This window comes from Lithobates pipiens, unplaced genomic scaffold (genome assembly GCF_037356315.1).
Source record: "Lithobates pipiens isolate NorthernLeopardFrog02 unplaced genomic scaffold, aLitPip1_a1.2 Scaffold_16, whole genome shotgun sequence".
Classification (NCBI taxonomy): domain Eukaryota; kingdom Metazoa; phylum Chordata; class Amphibia; order Anura; family Ranidae; genus Lithobates; species Lithobates pipiens.
The window spans coordinates 631,733,443-631,751,464 of NW_027507748.1; the positions used below are offsets into that span (position 1 = coordinate 631,733,443).

The window sequence follows — 18,022 nt, forward strand, 5'->3', positions numbered from 1 at the left end:
GGGGATACACTACAGTTTAATGGAACGTCAAATCTTTCCTTTTTACATTTACATTTTCTAAACCTTTAAATGGTTCTGTGCCAAAATTCATAGGTAAACATTACCTTGTATGCGTGGAACTATGTGATTTTACTATTATGGACTAGTAGGGCTGATAAAGTGATTCCAGATCTTGCAAATTGGTTTTGGTTGTCTTGCTTGTCGTGTATGCAGCGTATTATCCTAGAAATTGGCTTTTAATGAAGACAAAAATGGTATGCTGTATAATAGTGCAGTTGGTAATGCAATAGTTAAAAACTGGTATTTAGGGTGCCCTAATAGAGACAATCACACCTGAGGTCTCGCAACAACAGGACCCTGTTGTATGGCTCTTCTGTGAAACTGCGCATAGATATGCAAATGAGGCCACCCAACATCACATATTCAACTGTGGGTGGCCTGATCTGCAGTCTACAAGGATGACTATATCACTTGTATGCAGACATTTGGCATCTTCGGCAAATGCTTGGATTGTGATGGGAACAAAAAAGCAATCATAGGCAAAAAACAAATGTGCACAGTAATGTTCACTCCTTACAGTTTCCTAAGCAGCTATTTGATCATTTTTTCTTGTGTTTTACAGTTCAACTAATTCTGAAGCAACGTTTGTAGATCATTCACATTAGTTTCTGTCCGTAGGTAGCATAGAATCTAAATTCCCTACTAAACCTATTTAAAGCAGTCCAGAGCACCGTGGATTAAATTGACATCATGGCATTAGCTGATAGCTGTTTGATTCACTCTGATTCTTTGAAACCCTGGAAAATGAACATCTGCAAGGTGTATAAAGTAGACTTTTATTCATCAAAGGAGCTAATGAGAGCCTGTGAACATGGAGAAAGGAGCCAAGAATTTAAATATACAATATATTATATAAATATTGATTTACCCGCTATGAATAAATACAAAAGTCAGAAAAGTCAGCACCATAAAGCAGCTAATTTTTGGAAAACTGGCAAGACCAAAAGAAATGTGTTTTCCCCATGTCTTTCTTTTTTTTTTTTTGCATTTTTGTTGCCTTGAACAATGCAACCCGGTACTTGTAGTATGAATGAACCATCATATGCTTACAGATAGTGGACGACGTATAGATGTGCAAGGACCCCTAGGAAGAGCAACCAATCTATTGTCTGCTTTAGCAGAATATTATTCATACTCTTTTGTTACTATTAACTTAGTAATGCAAAAATTAATACAGTGGAAATTATAAATTATATTATTTGTTTATTTGATCAAATTCTTCTTTTATTTGTAGAACCTGCTTTCTACTTTGGTGATGTGGAATTGTATGTGGATGAGAGTGCAGGATACATTGAAGTGCGTGTTTGGCGGACAGGTACTGATCTGTCAAAAACCGCCACAGTCACCGTGCGCTCACAGAAGACAGAACCAGTGTCAGCAGTTGGTGAGCATTATGGAGTTCTGTCTGTCTGTCTGTCTGTCTGTCTGTCTGTCTGTCTAGTATATGAAAAATATCTACCTATTTGTGAAATGTCATATGGATTTATAGAAAGCTTAAAGAAATTTAAAGAGGATCTCTAAGCCACCCTCTCCCCCCCCCCCCCAAAAAAAATGTTAGTACCCAGTTATATTATATACATTTAGGAAATAATCCAGGCCTTTTTTAAAGCTACTGAGCTTGCCAAAACCACCCCTGGAGGGAGTCTTTTACACATTTTCACAGATCTTACTGTGAAGAAATCTTTCAGTATTTGGAGATGAAATCTTTTTTCCTCTAGACGTAAAGAGTGCCCCCTTGTCCTTTGTGATGACCTTAAAGTGAATAACTCACCAAGTCCACTATATGGACCACTTATGTATTTTTACATGTTGATCATATCCCCCCTTAACCACTTCAGCCCTGGACCATTTTGCTGGCCAAAGACCAGACCACTTTTTGCGATTCGGCACTGCGACGCTTTAAGTGACAATTGCGCGGTCATGTGACGTGGCTCCCAAACAAAATTGACGTCCTTTTTTCCCCACAAATAGAGCTTTTTTTTTTGGTGGTACTTGATCACCTCTGTAGTTTTTATTTTTTGCTCTATAAACAAAAATAGAGCAACAATTTTGAAAAAAACGCATTTTTTTTTACTTTTTGTTATAATAAATATCCCCCAAAAGTATACAAAAAAATATTTTTTCCCTCAGTTTAGGCCGATACGATATGATTCTTCTACATATTTTTGGTTAAAAAAAATCACAATAAGCGATTATCGATTGGTTTGCGCAAAAGTTATAGCGTTTACAAAATAGGGGATAGTTTTATGGCATTTTTATTAATAATTTTTTTTTTTACTAGTAATGGCGGCGATCAGTGAGGCCGCGTACACATGCGGGGACTGTTCGCTCAACTTTGTCCGCTGAACAGTGTTTCGGCGGACAGTCCGCTCGTGTGTGGGCTTTCAGCGGACAGTTTCAGCGAACAGTCTGCTGAACAAAGTTTTTCGGAATTTCCGAAAAACTGTCCGCTGAAACTTTGTTTCAGCGAACAGTCCCCTCGTGTGTAGGCTTGTTCGTCAAACTAAGTTCCGCGCATGCTCAGAAAGGATTTACACGCCGAAGTTTGCATTGCAGTGTATAGGACGTCGTTTTCTAGTCCCGTCGTACGTGCCGTTCACGTCATCGCGCACGGTTTCAGCGGACTGTTCGTTCGTCGTGTGTGGCCAAGTCCGTCCATGCTAATTTTGAGCGGACTGTCCGCTGAAACTGTTTGACGAACAAAGTTGAGCGAACAGTCCCCGCGTGTGTACGCGGCCTGACTTTTATTGTGAGTTCACCACTCCTTCACCGCTCCAAAGAAGCTGCTAGCAGGATTTTTTCTGATGCCCTGCCAGCGCGTACCGCTCCAGTGTGAAAGCCCTCATGTTTTCACACTGGAGTGAATAGAGCAGCTGTTTTAGGGCAGTTTGCAGGTGCTATTTTTAACGCTATAGCGCCTGCAAAACGCCCCAGTGTGAAAGGGGTCTTACACTAGTTTATTTGCATTAATATTTGTTTATAGAACATTTCTAAATGAATATAAATGCATGTAATGATCTGAATCAGGATCTGCAGGTTTATATGCAAAATAATGAAAATTAATGCATGGGCAAAATAACGGAACAGAAAACTACTGCTATGGGCTTTGTGCTTGCTTATGTTTTTTATGTATCTGGTTACATGTACTGAGTATGAGAACATACCCATGGATCCACAGATCCAGTTTCGATTTCAGATGTCAGAATCAATGGTAGATTCATTATCTGTATTGGGTGTGCTTGGCTTTAAAGAAGCCCTGAACTGTGGAATCTGTGTCCAGTAAAAGTAAACAGAGAACAGCGTTCTAATCAGAACTAGGGTCACTCACATACCAGGAAGTGCAGTGGTATTTTCCTGAAGGAATTCAAGGCAAAGGTACATTTGTACTGGTACTGCTTAGGCTTAATTACAATTTCTAGATATTCACTATATTATAGAAAAAATTTTTTAGTTTTGAGTACACTTTCGGTCAAACTTTCCTTTTTTCGGTACATTTTTTCATTATTTTCTTTTATTTTTTTTATTTATTATATTTAATAATTTTCACACAGTTGGACAATATACTATGATGACCTTTTTTTGTTGTTTTTTTAGCTGGCATTGACTATGTAGGTATCAGTCGGAATCTGGATTTTGCACCAGGTGTGAACATGCAGACATTCCGTGTGGTCATTCTGGATGACTTGGGACAGCCAGTACTGGAGGGGATCGAGAAGTTTGAGCTTGTGCTGCGTATGCCAATGAATGCTGTCCTTGGGGAGCCCAGCAAAGCTACAGTGTTCATCAATGATACAGTTTCTGACTGTAAGTTATTCTGTTTATTTAATATTTGTTAATTATCAATTCCAAAATGGATTTTTACCCAGCTAGAACTTTACACATTTTCAGCCTTGTATAATTATCTAAGAACAAGCTGTTTCTTGAAAACTGAAATTCCTGAATCAGTTAAATACACTGCGATACCCAAAGCAACCAGTCAGATTAAAGTCATCAATACTTTAGTCCTAATGATAGTACTTTTTATGTGGCATTATAGATGAGGGTAGCTCAGTGACATGGAATACATGCTACATGGCCAAAAGCATGTTGACTGCCCTCCAATCGGTTGAGTTTGGTGTCTCCAGTGAAGGCTACCATTAATGCTACAGCCAACAAAGAAGTTGTAGACAGTTGTGTGCTTCCAACCTTATGACAACAGTCTGGGGAAGTTCCTTTTTTTGTTCCAGAATGATTGTGGCTCTGTTAACAAAGCCAGATCAGTAAACATGGTTCGACAAGTTTGCTTAGGAACACCGACTTTGACAAGGACTTCTTGTCCAACATCAGTACCTGATTTCATAAATGCTGTCTTGGTTGAATGGGTACACATTCGCACAGGCACTCTGAAATTTTGTAGAAGGCCTTCCTAGAATAGCTTTAAACCATTCTCATGGTTTTGAAATGGGATGTTTAAAGAAGTTACATGCGATTATCAGGTTTCCACAAATATATGGCCATATAGTATATGTACCATAATGAACAACATTACAGGCTTCTATATGAGATTTACAAAAGGTAAACAATGTTTCTTCTTTATAGTGCCAAAAGTGCAGTTCAGAGAACCAATGTACATGGGCAAGGAAAAGGATGGTAAGATCACAGCCATGGTCTACAGAAGTGGGGATGTCAGTTATAAGTCTACAGTACGTTGTTATACCCGACAAGGATCTGCTCAAGTGATGATGGACTTTGAAGAGCGACCAAACACAGATAGCTCAATCATTACCTTCCTTCCAGGTATTGTGCATATTGGTATCCAGAGAGAATATGAGGCTTCATTTAGATCTTTTAACATAAAAGCATACCTTCAAATCTTAAATATCTGATTCCTTAGATTTTATAAACTATGGGACTGATTTATCAAAGACAATTAGGCTGTTCATTTTGTAAATAAATTTGCACTTTGTTAGGGAATTTTCCCTAGAACTTAGTGAATGCGCAGGAGTTTCACTTTGCATCATGTGCAAGCAAATTTATAAAAAAAGAAAAAAAAAAGATTATAGATGTTAAAAAACCTTCATCTCAATAACCACTGCTCTAATATTCCCTTGCAAAGTGCAACTTCCCTTTCAAAGTGAACAGTGTATTTGCCTTTAGTAAATCAAACCCTATATCACCTAGCATACATATAGTATAACCATAGTCTAAAGCGTTAGATCCAAAACAAGATAACATAGTAATGCCCCTTATATCTTAGAAGTATCGGCCACCCTAGACTAATGCTAATGTTTCATACTGAAGGATCCACCCACCCAAAAGTAATTTAGTTTAAATGCTTCTGCCAAATGTGTTTTTTGTATGTTCCATAGTGCATTCAATTTATCAAAACGTTCATGGGAATCCAGCTCAAAAATGTCTCAAATGCAGATGCAAACAGTTGCTTGACTTGACACCAACTGTTGGAGCGATTTCTAAAATTGCCATGGAACATACAGCAGGTCAATTTTAACCTCTGTTAACCTACTTCCTTGTTTTTCGTATCTAAAATAGGTTAACACAACCTATCACCTATAGTTTCCATGAAATGGATACCTGATCTGTTTGGTTAGGTCAGGGGTGCCCAACCAGTGGCCCGCGGAACCCTCTGATGTGGCCAGCGAACTCCTTGTGTTGGATGGCAGATTGGCATGCCCAAATCATGGGTTGCAGACCCCCCATCCCAGAGCATCTGTGTTGTTAATGAAACCGGCAAAGCAAGAAGCTGTGGAGTAGAGCTGTATAAGCTGATGCTTCCTGTATAGCGCCATCTCTTGCCACAGGCAGAGTGATACCAAATGCACTCTGCCAGGGACAGCAACAGCAGGCGATACCTGAATGAAAGACTGTTATTAAAGGACAGTTTATTACTAAAATTGCAGTGTATATACGGGCATATCTGCGCAGTGGTTACTGGGCTGTTTTCAAACTGATCCGCAGGTGCAGTGCACCTTCAGGTTACCTGCATTGAGCCATAGAATTCTTTTATTACCTGCGGGTTTAATGTGCTTTCAGAAAGTGCACCACACCTGCAGGATATAATAGAAGTCTATGGCAAAGTGTAGCTAACACACAGGAAAGACACAGGTGCACTGCGCTGCATTAGTGTGAAAGGCTCCTTTCACACAATCGGTCCAACTCAATCGGACCCTCCATTCACCTCTATGACACGGCAGATGTAAACAGATTTGTGTCCTTTTACACCCGCCTACCTCCAATCTGATTCGCAAAAAAAACAAAAAAAAAAAACAGAAGGGGATCAATCCGTCAGGGCGGATCAGAGGACCCATAGAGTGGAGTGACCTGTCATCCGCCTGCTCTGCTCATTGTGGCCCGTGACCAAGTCGCTTAAGTGGCCCTCGCTCTTCAAAAGGTTGGGCACCCCTGGGTTAGGTGATGGGTTAACTAATCTCTTACTGATAACAATCTGTAAATTAAAATCTCCGTACGATGGTCCATTCTAAGAGTATCTTAATTAGGGTTCTTCCATTTGACAGCCAGCAACTGCGCATTACATTTTTGTGCATTTTTCAGTCTATAATAAAATTCAAAGCAGGGAATTTATTAAAACATCGCATCATATAAAAACCTTATATGTCCTTACACATATATATAAATAAGGCATGCAAATTAACTGTAGAGTTACGATCTAGTTAATTGATTCATGCTGACCTTTGCTAAATTTGTGTCACCTAGGCTTAAATAACTTTTGAGTGAAAGCTAGGTCAGAGTAGTTGAAATTGCTTGGTGTATGACCAGCAAAAGTTATTTTATCTCCATTATTATAAACAGATATTTAGTTAGAAAACACACACCATGCTTGTGCTAAAACTGTTTATAATTTTTCATGTTTATAGGAGAAACAGAACGGCCTTGCACTGTTGTACTTGTGGACGATTCAATCCACGAGGAGGAGGAAGAGCTGCGACTGGTCCTTGGCACTCCAAAAAGCGATTCCCCCTTTGGAGCATCCATTGGAGAACTCAATGAGACTTTGATAAAGATTAAAGATGACGCAGACAGTAAGCCCATAAGACACTCATAAAATGGTACTTTGAGAATGCAGATAATAGCTAGGTTAACTCATGAAAGTTTTATTTTTCAGAGGCAATCATAAAGTTTGGAGACACCAAGTTTAGTGTGAGTGAGCCAAAGGAACCCGGACAAATCGTAGTTGTAAAAATTCCAGTTGTTCGTCTAGGAGACACTTCAAAGGTCTCCATTGTGCGTGTTCACACAAAGGATGGCTCTGCTACCTCTGGAGAAGATTACAACCCCGTGTCAGAAGGTACACTCCATTCTGTTTATAGACTGCTGATCAATTCCTCACCCACATAGCAACATGTTGGTATTTGTCGGGGATGAGCTTATTGATCTCATGATACAACAAGTGAATGCATGTGGTATGGTAACAATACACAGATAGTTCAAGAATGCAGAACAGAAACATAAGGAACCATTCTGATCTGTTTGGTGACGTATTTCGCAAATTTTTCTATTGATTTAAAGCTGAATTCCAAGCAGATAGTATTTAAAAAAGACACCATTTAACCCAGTTATGTGTTTACTAGACAACAATTACATTTAATATTGCACAGAAGTAGCCTAGGTATTTTAAAGTCAAACTCCAGCCTTACCTTCAGTCTTGAAAAGTTGTGCAGGCTCCTCCCCTACATTGAAACTGCTTACTCTGATTCCAATGTACAGTCGCAGTGTGTAATATAAGCTCTAGCAAGTCAGATAGAGCCTTCCTCATTTCTTGGCTGGAGGACTTCTAGCTGGAAAAGGTTCCCAGGTCGAACGGTCTGTGGGCCACCCCTTTTCATTCATTGGATTTTATTTCTGATTTTGGAGACTCAGCATCTCTTGTGGGCATACGTTTTTGGCAGTCTGCATGCAAATGCAGTCTTTTTAGGTTTGCTACTCCTCCAAACTGACATTTGTTTAAAGTGGAAGTAAACCCATAGATTTAAACAGTTAAAAAAAAAAGGCATGCCGGGAATGCTAACTGCACATTGGCTGTGCTCTCAGCCAAACTATCAAACCATCCAATGGCTGGTGTCATAACGAATCACATGTGCAGCACCATAGCAGTTGAAGATTAAACAGAAGCAAAGATGTCAGCTTCCTTGGCTGAAAACGATAGGGGAGTTTACTTCCACTTTAAGAAGATACTTTGACATCAATGCTAAGGGCTCTTGAGAGAAGTTGCTGAGGCAAGGTACTGTATAGTTTTCACAAAGCTGTGTACAACACCATGCTGGCCCATCCCACTAGCCACGTTCTGCATGCACTGCATAGAGAAGCTCTGAAACCCAGTGATGATCAGAATTACCTGAGCTTAGCAAAATATTATTATTAATATTTATTATTTCAGTTACTTGTGTGGTGCTGTCAATTTATGCAGCACTTTACATACCGTATATATATTATAAATTCACATCAGTCCCTGCCCTCAAGAAGCTTACAATTTAAGGTTCCTAACTTACAATTATTATTACTTCTAAATTGAGTGTGTTTTTAATATTATTATTTTTTAATTTTTTATTATTAATTAGTTTGATGGCTTTTAATCCTTCAACATATGTTGATAGCAATTGCACCATAATAATTGTTTATGCATTTTAATGTCCTTATATTTATACTGGGTATTATTTCTGATCCGGCAGAGTTTTAGGAGGGAATTATTTTAAATAACTTGGCATCAATTCAAAAAATTTAAATAATTCAATATTAAAGTGCTTTTGCAGTTTGTTTTAAAGTACTTCCTAAAAACTAGGAGAAAATAAAAAAATACTTTTGTATTCTTAAATATAAGACGTAAATGGAATTTATTTTAAAACTTTAAATGTCAGAATTTATAAGGAAAACACCAGGCTAGATAGAGCATTTTTCTCTTTGACCATGGTCAAAGACCTGACTTAAGTCAGAAATTAAATATCCTATTGTGTAGGAGCTTGTCCAAACAAAGCCTTCTGACCTTGTGAAGTCATTCTTGAAGTAGGGATTTCTTTGTAGGAAATCCCAATATTTACACATATTCATACTGATAGAGGTTTAGGATCCTTGTTGTGTTTGAACAACTCCCACTAAAGAGCTAGGAAGAATTTTACAAAGCATATAAACAAATTCACATTAGGGAATAGGTTTCTGTTTATTCACTCTATACTCTTTTTTTTAAATTATTATTATATTATGAATAAATGCAATTATTTATACATTTTGCATCAAAAGCATCCCTCACACAAAAATATCATATATGGTGGACATCCAGCCAATACACTTTTCTTTTCAGTGGAAAAGAATTGCAATTATTGTCAAGTTTTACCGCTTTCTGTGTCACTTTTGTGAAAATTTGCCCTGACTTCCTATCTTGATGATGCTTTTAGCAGAACAGAAAGTGAGGACAAATCCCACAACAATTGTTTCTGTAATACTATATCTCTCAATGGGATCACCTGTGGGTTTTATCTTATCTGTGGGTTTTATCTTCACTTTGGGGGGGATTTCCTCTCACTTTTTGTTGTGGTGATCAAGTTTGGGTGGAAAACAGCACTTGACTGGTGCTGCTGGAGGCTGCCTAGTGGCAGATTATGGTGGGAAGGGTATAGAGGGAAATGCTTCCAATGGGTTATACTCTATTTGTAGTTGGTAGGTGATGGACTCCGTTGGGGTCTAGGGCTGCTACCTTTCTGATAACGACAATAGGGGAGTTACCGCAGGGAACACTTGGGTGATTGGAGCGGAGTCCCTGATGTCCAAAAAAAGTCTCACTTGATGATTTCTGTGGTTGTTAAATATACTCGATCAGTGGCTCTGCAGTATGCCGGCATTGTGCAGGAGAGACAGCAACTGTTGCTATCTCTGTTCCACAACGCTGGCATACTGCAGTCTACCCATTCGCTAGGAAATACAGCCCCTGAAGTAGGGGGAGGCAATTCCCGCCAAAATTGTTTGGCTCTACTTGCATACTTTTATCTTTAATAAACTATAAAAATCATGATATTAGACTTTTTGGGTTGTGTTTAACTTTTCATTGTGTCATTAAAACTAGATGGACTTGTGTCTTTTTTCAACCTAACTATGTAACTATTAGGGAGAGAGTAGGAGGGAATGTGGCCAATGGGTACACAAGCAGCAGCAACAACCTTATGGAGGATCTAAATGTTTCTTTTTTTACCTAAAACAAAAAGCTTTTGGCTGGAGTTTCATTTCCAACGATCTTGAGTGGGGAGTAATGGGGAAGGAAATGTTAAAAATACAAAATTGACCTCTTTTCCTCTCTAACTAAAATAAAATTAACACTTATAGGAGGAGGTCCTCTTATATTGATTAAATTGGGTTTTTTCACGTTAGTTGCAGTTGTCTGTAATTTTTGTAGTCTGTGATGATTCATTGAGTTTTTATTTTATTTATTTATTTATTTTTAGAAATTGAGTTCAAAGAGGGTGAAACCCAGCACATTGTGGAGATTGAAGTGCTATATGATGGAGTTAGAGAGATGAGGGAAGCCTTTACTGTACATTTGAAACCAGATGAAAACATGGTTGCGGAAATTCAGGTATTTACTCCCTATTAATAGATGTCTTTTCTTTGGCGTTGCACAGTCTGTGTTTATGTAAATGGTTACTAATTAGAAACTACTACACATATTAAATATATTTTTTAATGTTTCATATTGAAAAATCATTAAAAAGGAACTTTAGCCCCCCTTGGGTTAATTTTATTAACCCCTTCTTGCTTGTTCTGCTGGGGTCAACTGAAATAACCTTCTCACCTGCCCAGAAAATCCAGCACCGTCCTGAACTCACCCACTGGCTGAAAGCTGCCACACTGCCAGGCCTCCAGAACAGCATACTCAAGGAAGCGCTGGGAACCTTTAGACTTGCATGGGTAGTCAAATGAAGGAAATCTTCAAACAAGCTCAATAGCTCTGGTGAGGCAGCTCTCACACAGAAAGGCTTCCCTCGAAGAGCACCCAACAGTAATTCAAACCGTGGAAATATGGATAGGACCGCCAGACTAAAACCGGATAAAATAGTCCTAGATCATTTCAATTTTAAAAAGAGTGTTCCATCTTTGTGACATCATCAGGAGCTCGGCTGTCTCTCCTGAGTCCTAGCAGCTTGATGACACTGCACTGTGCATGGGCAGTGGGTGAAAAACAGCCCCAAAGAATCCAGGGATCCATTACATGAAACACCCCAAGAGGCTTAGAGTGGGGGGACATCATTCTGACCTAGGTGTAAGACAGAAAGGCCAAAGTTCTGCCTGCACGCTGCTGAAAATAGGATCCCCCCACAACAACAAAAAATGTAAAATGTATGGTATATTGCTAAAGGGGTTGAGAAGGATGAATGGAAAAAGTGAGTAAGTTCCACTTTGAAGATAGGATAGATTACTCATGAACATAAGAAAAATACTCCAAATCTCCAACAATTGATGAAATCATTCAGCAGGGCCAACAAACATTATTAACATTTATTTTTCTGTATTATACTTTATAACAGAAATGATGAGCACAACACATAAATATATATATATATATATATATATATATATATATATATATATATATATATATATATATATATATATATATAGTGTATACGCAGATATATATGTGAGTGTGTGTGTGCGTGTGTATGAAACAATGTTGTTTGCAGCTTTTGCCCAATTATTTTGAATTGCCATTCTATTCTATTACTATTTTCACTGCTCATTACCAGTAAAAGGAAAGGCAGCCACATTCCAAGTGAAAAGTGATTCCTAGAGACTATACGTATAAGCCTAATATGAGTGAAACATGGCAGATATAATAAACTCTTCAACTATGGCTTTTAACTGCCTTTTACTAGTATTGATTTCTGAGACATAGAACAAACCGCTGGGGAGTGGTGCAGTAGAGGAAAGCACCTTTTAATATTATTTTCATTGCCTCTTCAGTCCATTCCCCAATCAGTTTCATGTTTGTTTTCCGTCTCGTTTAAAGATGGCTGATATACACACATAGGCAGGCATTTGTGAAATGCAACATTGCCAGTTGACTTTTCTTTAGATTGATGTTGTGCTTTAGAGGCCTTTTACACTGAAAGCGCCCGGGCGTCGGCAGTAAATCGGCACTATTTTTAGTGCCGCTTTACCTTCGTTTTAGCGACGCTATTCAGCGGTAAGGTGGCGCTGCCCATTGATTTCAATGGGCAGGGGTGCTATAGGAGCGGTGTATTTACCACTTCTATAGTGCTACACAGAAGCTTGCAGGACTTTTTGTGACGCCCTGCCAGAGCAGTGCCCCATTGTGAAAGCACTCAGGCTTTCACACTGGGTTTGCAGCTGAGGCTTTTTTCAGCCGCTTTACAGGCCTGAAAAATGCCTCAGTGTGACAGGGGTCTTAGAGAAAAAGGTCACTTTTAGGTTTTTGCAAGAATCTGAGTATTTGTTCTTTCAATATTATAATTGCAGGTTTTAAATACAGTGTTTATTTTTGCTTTCTACTTATGATGACTGAAGAGTCATAAGTGAATGGCTGGATGAGATCTGACAGTTACTGCCCTGTTCGCTGCCTGAACTCCTGCTGATAACACATGCTGCCTTCCAGCTCCTAAATAACCACAACGCTATCAGATACTGGGCCCCGTGGTAGTTTACATCCCATTTTAACTACAGCGCTAAGTAATGTGACACTTTTATATACATCAAGGACACAGCGTGTTATCATCATGAGCTCAAGCAGTTGGTGGAGCAGCAGCTGTCTGACTTCGGATGATCGTTGATCTTTAACTTTCAGAGTCTGGAGTCATCTTCACACCGAGAAATGTATGTATTTATTATAAATAAGCCTGCTTCTTTATGATTCTAGCCTATTCCAACCCTATCCAAAACAAATACATGGTTGAACATAGATTTTCAGGTATATTATGATCATTTGTAGACTATTCACACGGTGCAAGCTAAGCACTTGTTTGTATCTTTAATTAAAGTGATATAATGTCTGTGGGTGCCTTCCCTATCTAATGTTGTATGATATTTAACATTTTTAGATGGCTAAAGCCATTGTTTACATCGAGGAAATGAACAGCATGGCAGACGTGACGTTCCCCTCAGTTCCCCAGGTTGTTTCTCTTTTTATATATGATGACACCTCTAGAGCCAAAGACAACCCCAACCCTGTAGCTGGGTATCCTGTTGCCTGCATTACAGTAAGTATTATGAAGGACATTTACAGGAGTCTGAAACAACAAACGGTGTACGTTTTCCATTATAGCAGATTATAGTTTTGCATTCCTGCATTAAACAAGATAAAAGTTGGGCGTTGTTTGCAAGAAATATTCTTCTAGGCCAATCATATACATACACTACAAGATTCTAGCAAATTTAAGTGCAGATCCTAACCTGCTTTTGTCCTGTATTGAGATAGGTCATTCCAAATAGATTAAATCTTTCCAAATAATTTCTTTTTAGAGCTATGCTATAATAAGAATCTCACAATCAGTGCTCTGGGCATATTTATAAAGTATCAATAGAATCCTGGCACATTTACTTAGCTGGATTTGCAGAACTTTCCCCAACCTTCACTGCATGCGGTAGTTATGTGTATGATCTGAGTAGTAATTGTAGCAATCACGAAATAACAAACATGAGCATTTGAGGGGCTCCTGACTGAACACTCTGGCATTTTCTGTCACGCTGGAAAATGTTGGTGCACGATATGGACAACACTAATAGCCAATACACAGTATGAGCAAGAGCAGGCCAAACTATCACTATCTGTTATTCTGGATCAGAGATCTGCCCACACGCGTACCCCTACTTTTTCCTTAACCTCTGGAGCAGTCAACTCTTTTCAACAATCTCCATATGAGGAACAAGTGTACACGGGGCCTGCCTTTTTAATTCATGATCAGACGTAGTCAAGAGCCAATTAGCAAAGTGCTATTGGTCTCAGGGATGATCCAACTCCCAACAACAATCCCACTTCTACAGCTGTGTGTCTCCTTCCCAGTGGCTCAGCATTGCCACTGCTGAGAAAGAGGTAAGTTACTCCAACAGCCATAGCTTCAATAACAGCCCTGCCCCTCTTCAACAGTGCAATAGAGAGCTTTCACCATCAATAGCAGGTGACAGCCCCAGGCACTAATGACATGACCCACAACAAGAAAATCTGGAACTGCAGTAGATATCCTCAAGTATGTTTCATTGCAATAGATGGCCATGAGTAAGGCCTTAACGTGATTGTAAAGTCTTGGTTTTTTTTTGTATTAAAATAACAAACATCTTATACTTGCTTGCTCTGTGCAGTGGATTTGCACAGGGCAGCCCGGATCCTCCAGGAGGTGCTCCTGGCCCTTCCCTGCTGTTGAGTGCCCCCACAGCAAGCAGCTTGCTATGGGGCCACCTGAGCTGAGCCACAGGTCTGTGTATCTATTCAGACATGGAGCCATGGTTCGGCCATGCCCCTCTCTCTCCTCATTGGCTAGTCAATGGCACCACTGCTGTGTCTCCGCCAATTAAGAGGGAGAATTCCGGACTGCCGAGGCACTCATGGACATCGCTAGATAGAGATAGGATTTAGGTATTGGGGGGCTGCTGCACACAGAAGACTTTTTATCTTAATGCACAGAATGCATTAAGATAAAAAAATCCTTCTGCCTTTACAACCACTTTAATGGCTGAAAAGCGTTAGCTTTTCTGTCAGGCTGGATTGTAGCCGTCTAGTATGAAACATACTTGATGATATCTACTGGAGTACAAAAAATATTATTTTGCACTTAGTTTGAAAAAGTGTACACAGAGGAGACCCCACTAAACATTGGAATATTGGATGTCAGAATCTATATATACACATACAGTATGGGTGCGCATCCACACAAATAAAAGTCCACAAGCATTAATAGAAAACATTGGTGATGTGAAATATTCTAAAAAATGGTAAAGTCCAGGAACAAGTGAAAAATTTCAACTATCCACCGACGCCATGAATGTATCTTGAAGAGAGGACCGAGACACTCATGCCCTTCCCCACATATAAGGTTGGCCTCTTACCAAATGTAAAAGATCCCCACCACAGAGATCAGACAGGCATTAACATACCTCCAGACATTCATCGATGGCAATAGTAGGACACCAACTTCCGGTTTCAACGATTCCAAGGATCAAGCGCATCCACACTTATGGAGGGTGTAAAGCTGCCAAACAATACAGGAAATACAGTATGTTAGCATGTACTAATGCCTCGCTGCTGGTCACACAGTGACACACGTGACCTCTTTTAAAAACTGCAGAAAGAGTATTTTGGGACGGTTATTTTAGTAACTGGGAGCACATTAACATTATCCTTACAATTTACAACTGCTTCATAGAATAAAACTCTGTAAACTCAAAAAGATGAAATAAAACACACATTTGTTTTTATAAGGTCTCTTTCTTAGTGCGGAGAGTGAGCCATACTGTATGTAGGGACCTAGGTGCTGTTTTGGTGCATTATTTTCTTTTGTGTCTTTGAACACATTCTCTTTCTTACAGGCTTGTAATCCTAAATATTCAGACTATGATAAAACTGGCTCTATATGCACCAGTGAAAATATTAATGACACGCTGACCCGTTACCGCTGGCTGGTCAGTGCCCCCAAGGGTTTGGATGGAGTGACCAGTCCTATGAGAGAGGTGGACTTCGACACGTTCTTCACATCCTCAAAAATGATCACTCTGGATTCTATATACTTCCATGCCGGTTCTCGGGTGCAGTGTGCGGCTCGTGCAGTTAACTCAGATGGACATGAAGGTCTGGAACTTCTGAGCTCCATTGTGACAATAAGCATGGATGATGGTAAGCTATGCTGCAATTCTGTTCATTTTTTGTACATAGACTCTGGGCCCCTAGTCAGATCTCAAAAGGTCATTCTTGGGGGTTAAAATTATTTAAATTGGTTAGAATAATTGTTATTGTTTCTTTAGGACAAGTAGGACATCATGTATGTTTGATGCATGCACGGAAATATCAATTCATTCAATGTTATTGTGAATGTTTATTAACCTATGAATATGACATGCTTTTTTTTCACCCATTTGACTACAGTTTGGGGTCTACTAATAAATATTATTATACAGGGTTTATATAACTCCAACAGTTTGTGCATGAGGGGAGACAGTATAGTTGCAATACAATTCAATACAGGAGGAATCGGGGGCCTACTCATAAGAGCTTACAATCTAAAGGGGGGGTGGCAAGTGATACAAAAGGTAATAACTGGGGGGGGGGGGGTGGAGAAAAATAAGTACAGTTAAAGCGGGGTTCCACCCTAAAGTGGAACTTCCGCTGATCGGAACCCTCCCCCCCTCCGGTGTCACAATTGGCACCTTACAGGGGGGAGGGGGGTGGAGATACCCGTCAAAGACAGGTATTTACACCCACTTCCGGGCATAGACTCCCGTGGGAGTCTATGTCATTTCCTGTCCTGCCGCGCTGTCTGCTGGGACACACACGGGTCCCAGTGACAGCGCGGAGAATTCCTATTGCACTGCGCAACTCCCGCATGCGCAGTAGGGAACCGGGAAATGAAGCCAATTCGCTTCACTTCCTGATTCCCTCACCTAGAATGGTGATGGCAGCAGCCGAGAGCCGAGCGATCTATCGGCCTCGGCTGCCGGCATCGCTGGAACCCGGGACAGGTGAGTGTCCATTTATTAAAAGTCAGCAGCTGTAGTATTTATAGCTGCTGGCTTTTAATATTAGGTGGAATCCCTCTTTAAGTGAAGGCAGGATAGGCTTCTCTGAAGAGAAGGGTTTTCAGGGATTGTCTAAAGGTAGACACAGTAGGAGAGAGTCAGACAGTTTAGGGTAGGGAGTTCCATTGGATGGGAGAGGCTTGGGAAAAGTCCTGGATGAGCTTGGGAGATGGTGGCAAGGGAGCTAGAGAGCAGTAGGTCTAGGGGGGAATGAAGAGAATGATTTGGTTGGAAGTTTGACTAGGTTAGTTGGGGGCCAAGTTGTGGATGGCTTTGTAATGTTAGTATTATGAATTAATTTGTTGGGTGAGCGGAAGCCTGTGAAGAGATCTGCAGAGGGATAGCAGACACTGAAAGGTTGGTAAGGTGGATGAGTCTGGCAGCAGCATTCATGATGGACTGAAGGGGGGATGGCCTATGTAAAAGTAAGCCAATGAGGAGGGAGTTGAAATAGTTTAGGTGAGAGAAAACCAGGGAGTCAGCTACAAATGTAGTGGTGTCATTGGTTAGGAAGGGAGATGTTGTATAGGCTGAGTCGGCAAACATTGGACAGTTATTAGGTCTATGGAAAGTTTAGGTTTCAATCGGGTATTGTTGAATTATCTCTGAATTGTGTTTCTCCCCACACAGGTCTTTGCCAGCCTAGAGTGGCTGGAGCAGTGGGAGCAGAACCATTCTCTGCTAAAATGCGATATACAGGACCGGAAGACCCTGACCATCCAAATCTCATTAAAGTCACTGTTACTCTGCCTCACATTGACGGTAAGCCATACATAATGTTTCAGCATAAGTCGTTTAATATAGAGAAAAATGGAAGCAATAATTAATTCAACTGTCTTCCTACAGGTAAATACTTTTTCAGGTTTTCAAAGCACATGTACATAATAACTGATTGAAAATTAGCTTGCTACAGCACTGTCATAAACGACTGACATTTTTACCATTTCTTGTTATATATATATGAAAATTTATCAATCTTGATGTACTGACAGACCATCTCATTTGTTGAGGCCCTAAAATGCCAGGACAGTACAAATACCATCCAAATGAACAAAAAGTAGAGAGTCCAATGTATTTAGTAGGGGGCATGGTGAAATTTTATTCGGTTGTAATTTTTGTCACAGTTTTCTGGAAAATAAGGAAATTAAATAAAATGAATTTTTATTTCACAATTTTTTTACATACTTTCACCAGTTCAATACAGCGTTATCATATGACTGGT

The 18,022-nt window shown here is 39.8% G+C and overlaps 1 protein-coding gene across 1 annotated transcript in view; it reads left to right on the plus strand.

Moving 5' to 3' along the window:
* Nucleotides 1-18,022, plus strand: part of FREM2 (FRAS1 related extracellular matrix 2) — a 257,581-nt gene that overhangs the window by 192,335 nt on the left and 47,224 nt on the right. The window contains exons 7-15 of the mRNA XM_077484182.1: nt 1,295-1,444; nt 3,655-3,864; nt 4,639-4,836; nt 6,933-7,097; nt 7,181-7,363; nt 10,506-10,636; nt 13,116-13,274; nt 15,598-15,901; nt 17,431-17,562. Coding sequence (XP_077340308.1) covers nt 1,295-1,444; nt 3,655-3,864; nt 4,639-4,836; nt 6,933-7,097; nt 7,181-7,363; nt 10,506-10,636; nt 13,116-13,274; nt 15,598-15,901; nt 17,431-17,562 — 1,632 coding nt within the window. The remainder of the gene's footprint in view (nt 1-1,294; nt 1,445-3,654; nt 3,865-4,638; nt 4,837-6,932; nt 7,098-7,180; nt 7,364-10,505; nt 10,637-13,115; nt 13,275-15,597; nt 15,902-17,430; nt 17,563-18,022) is intronic.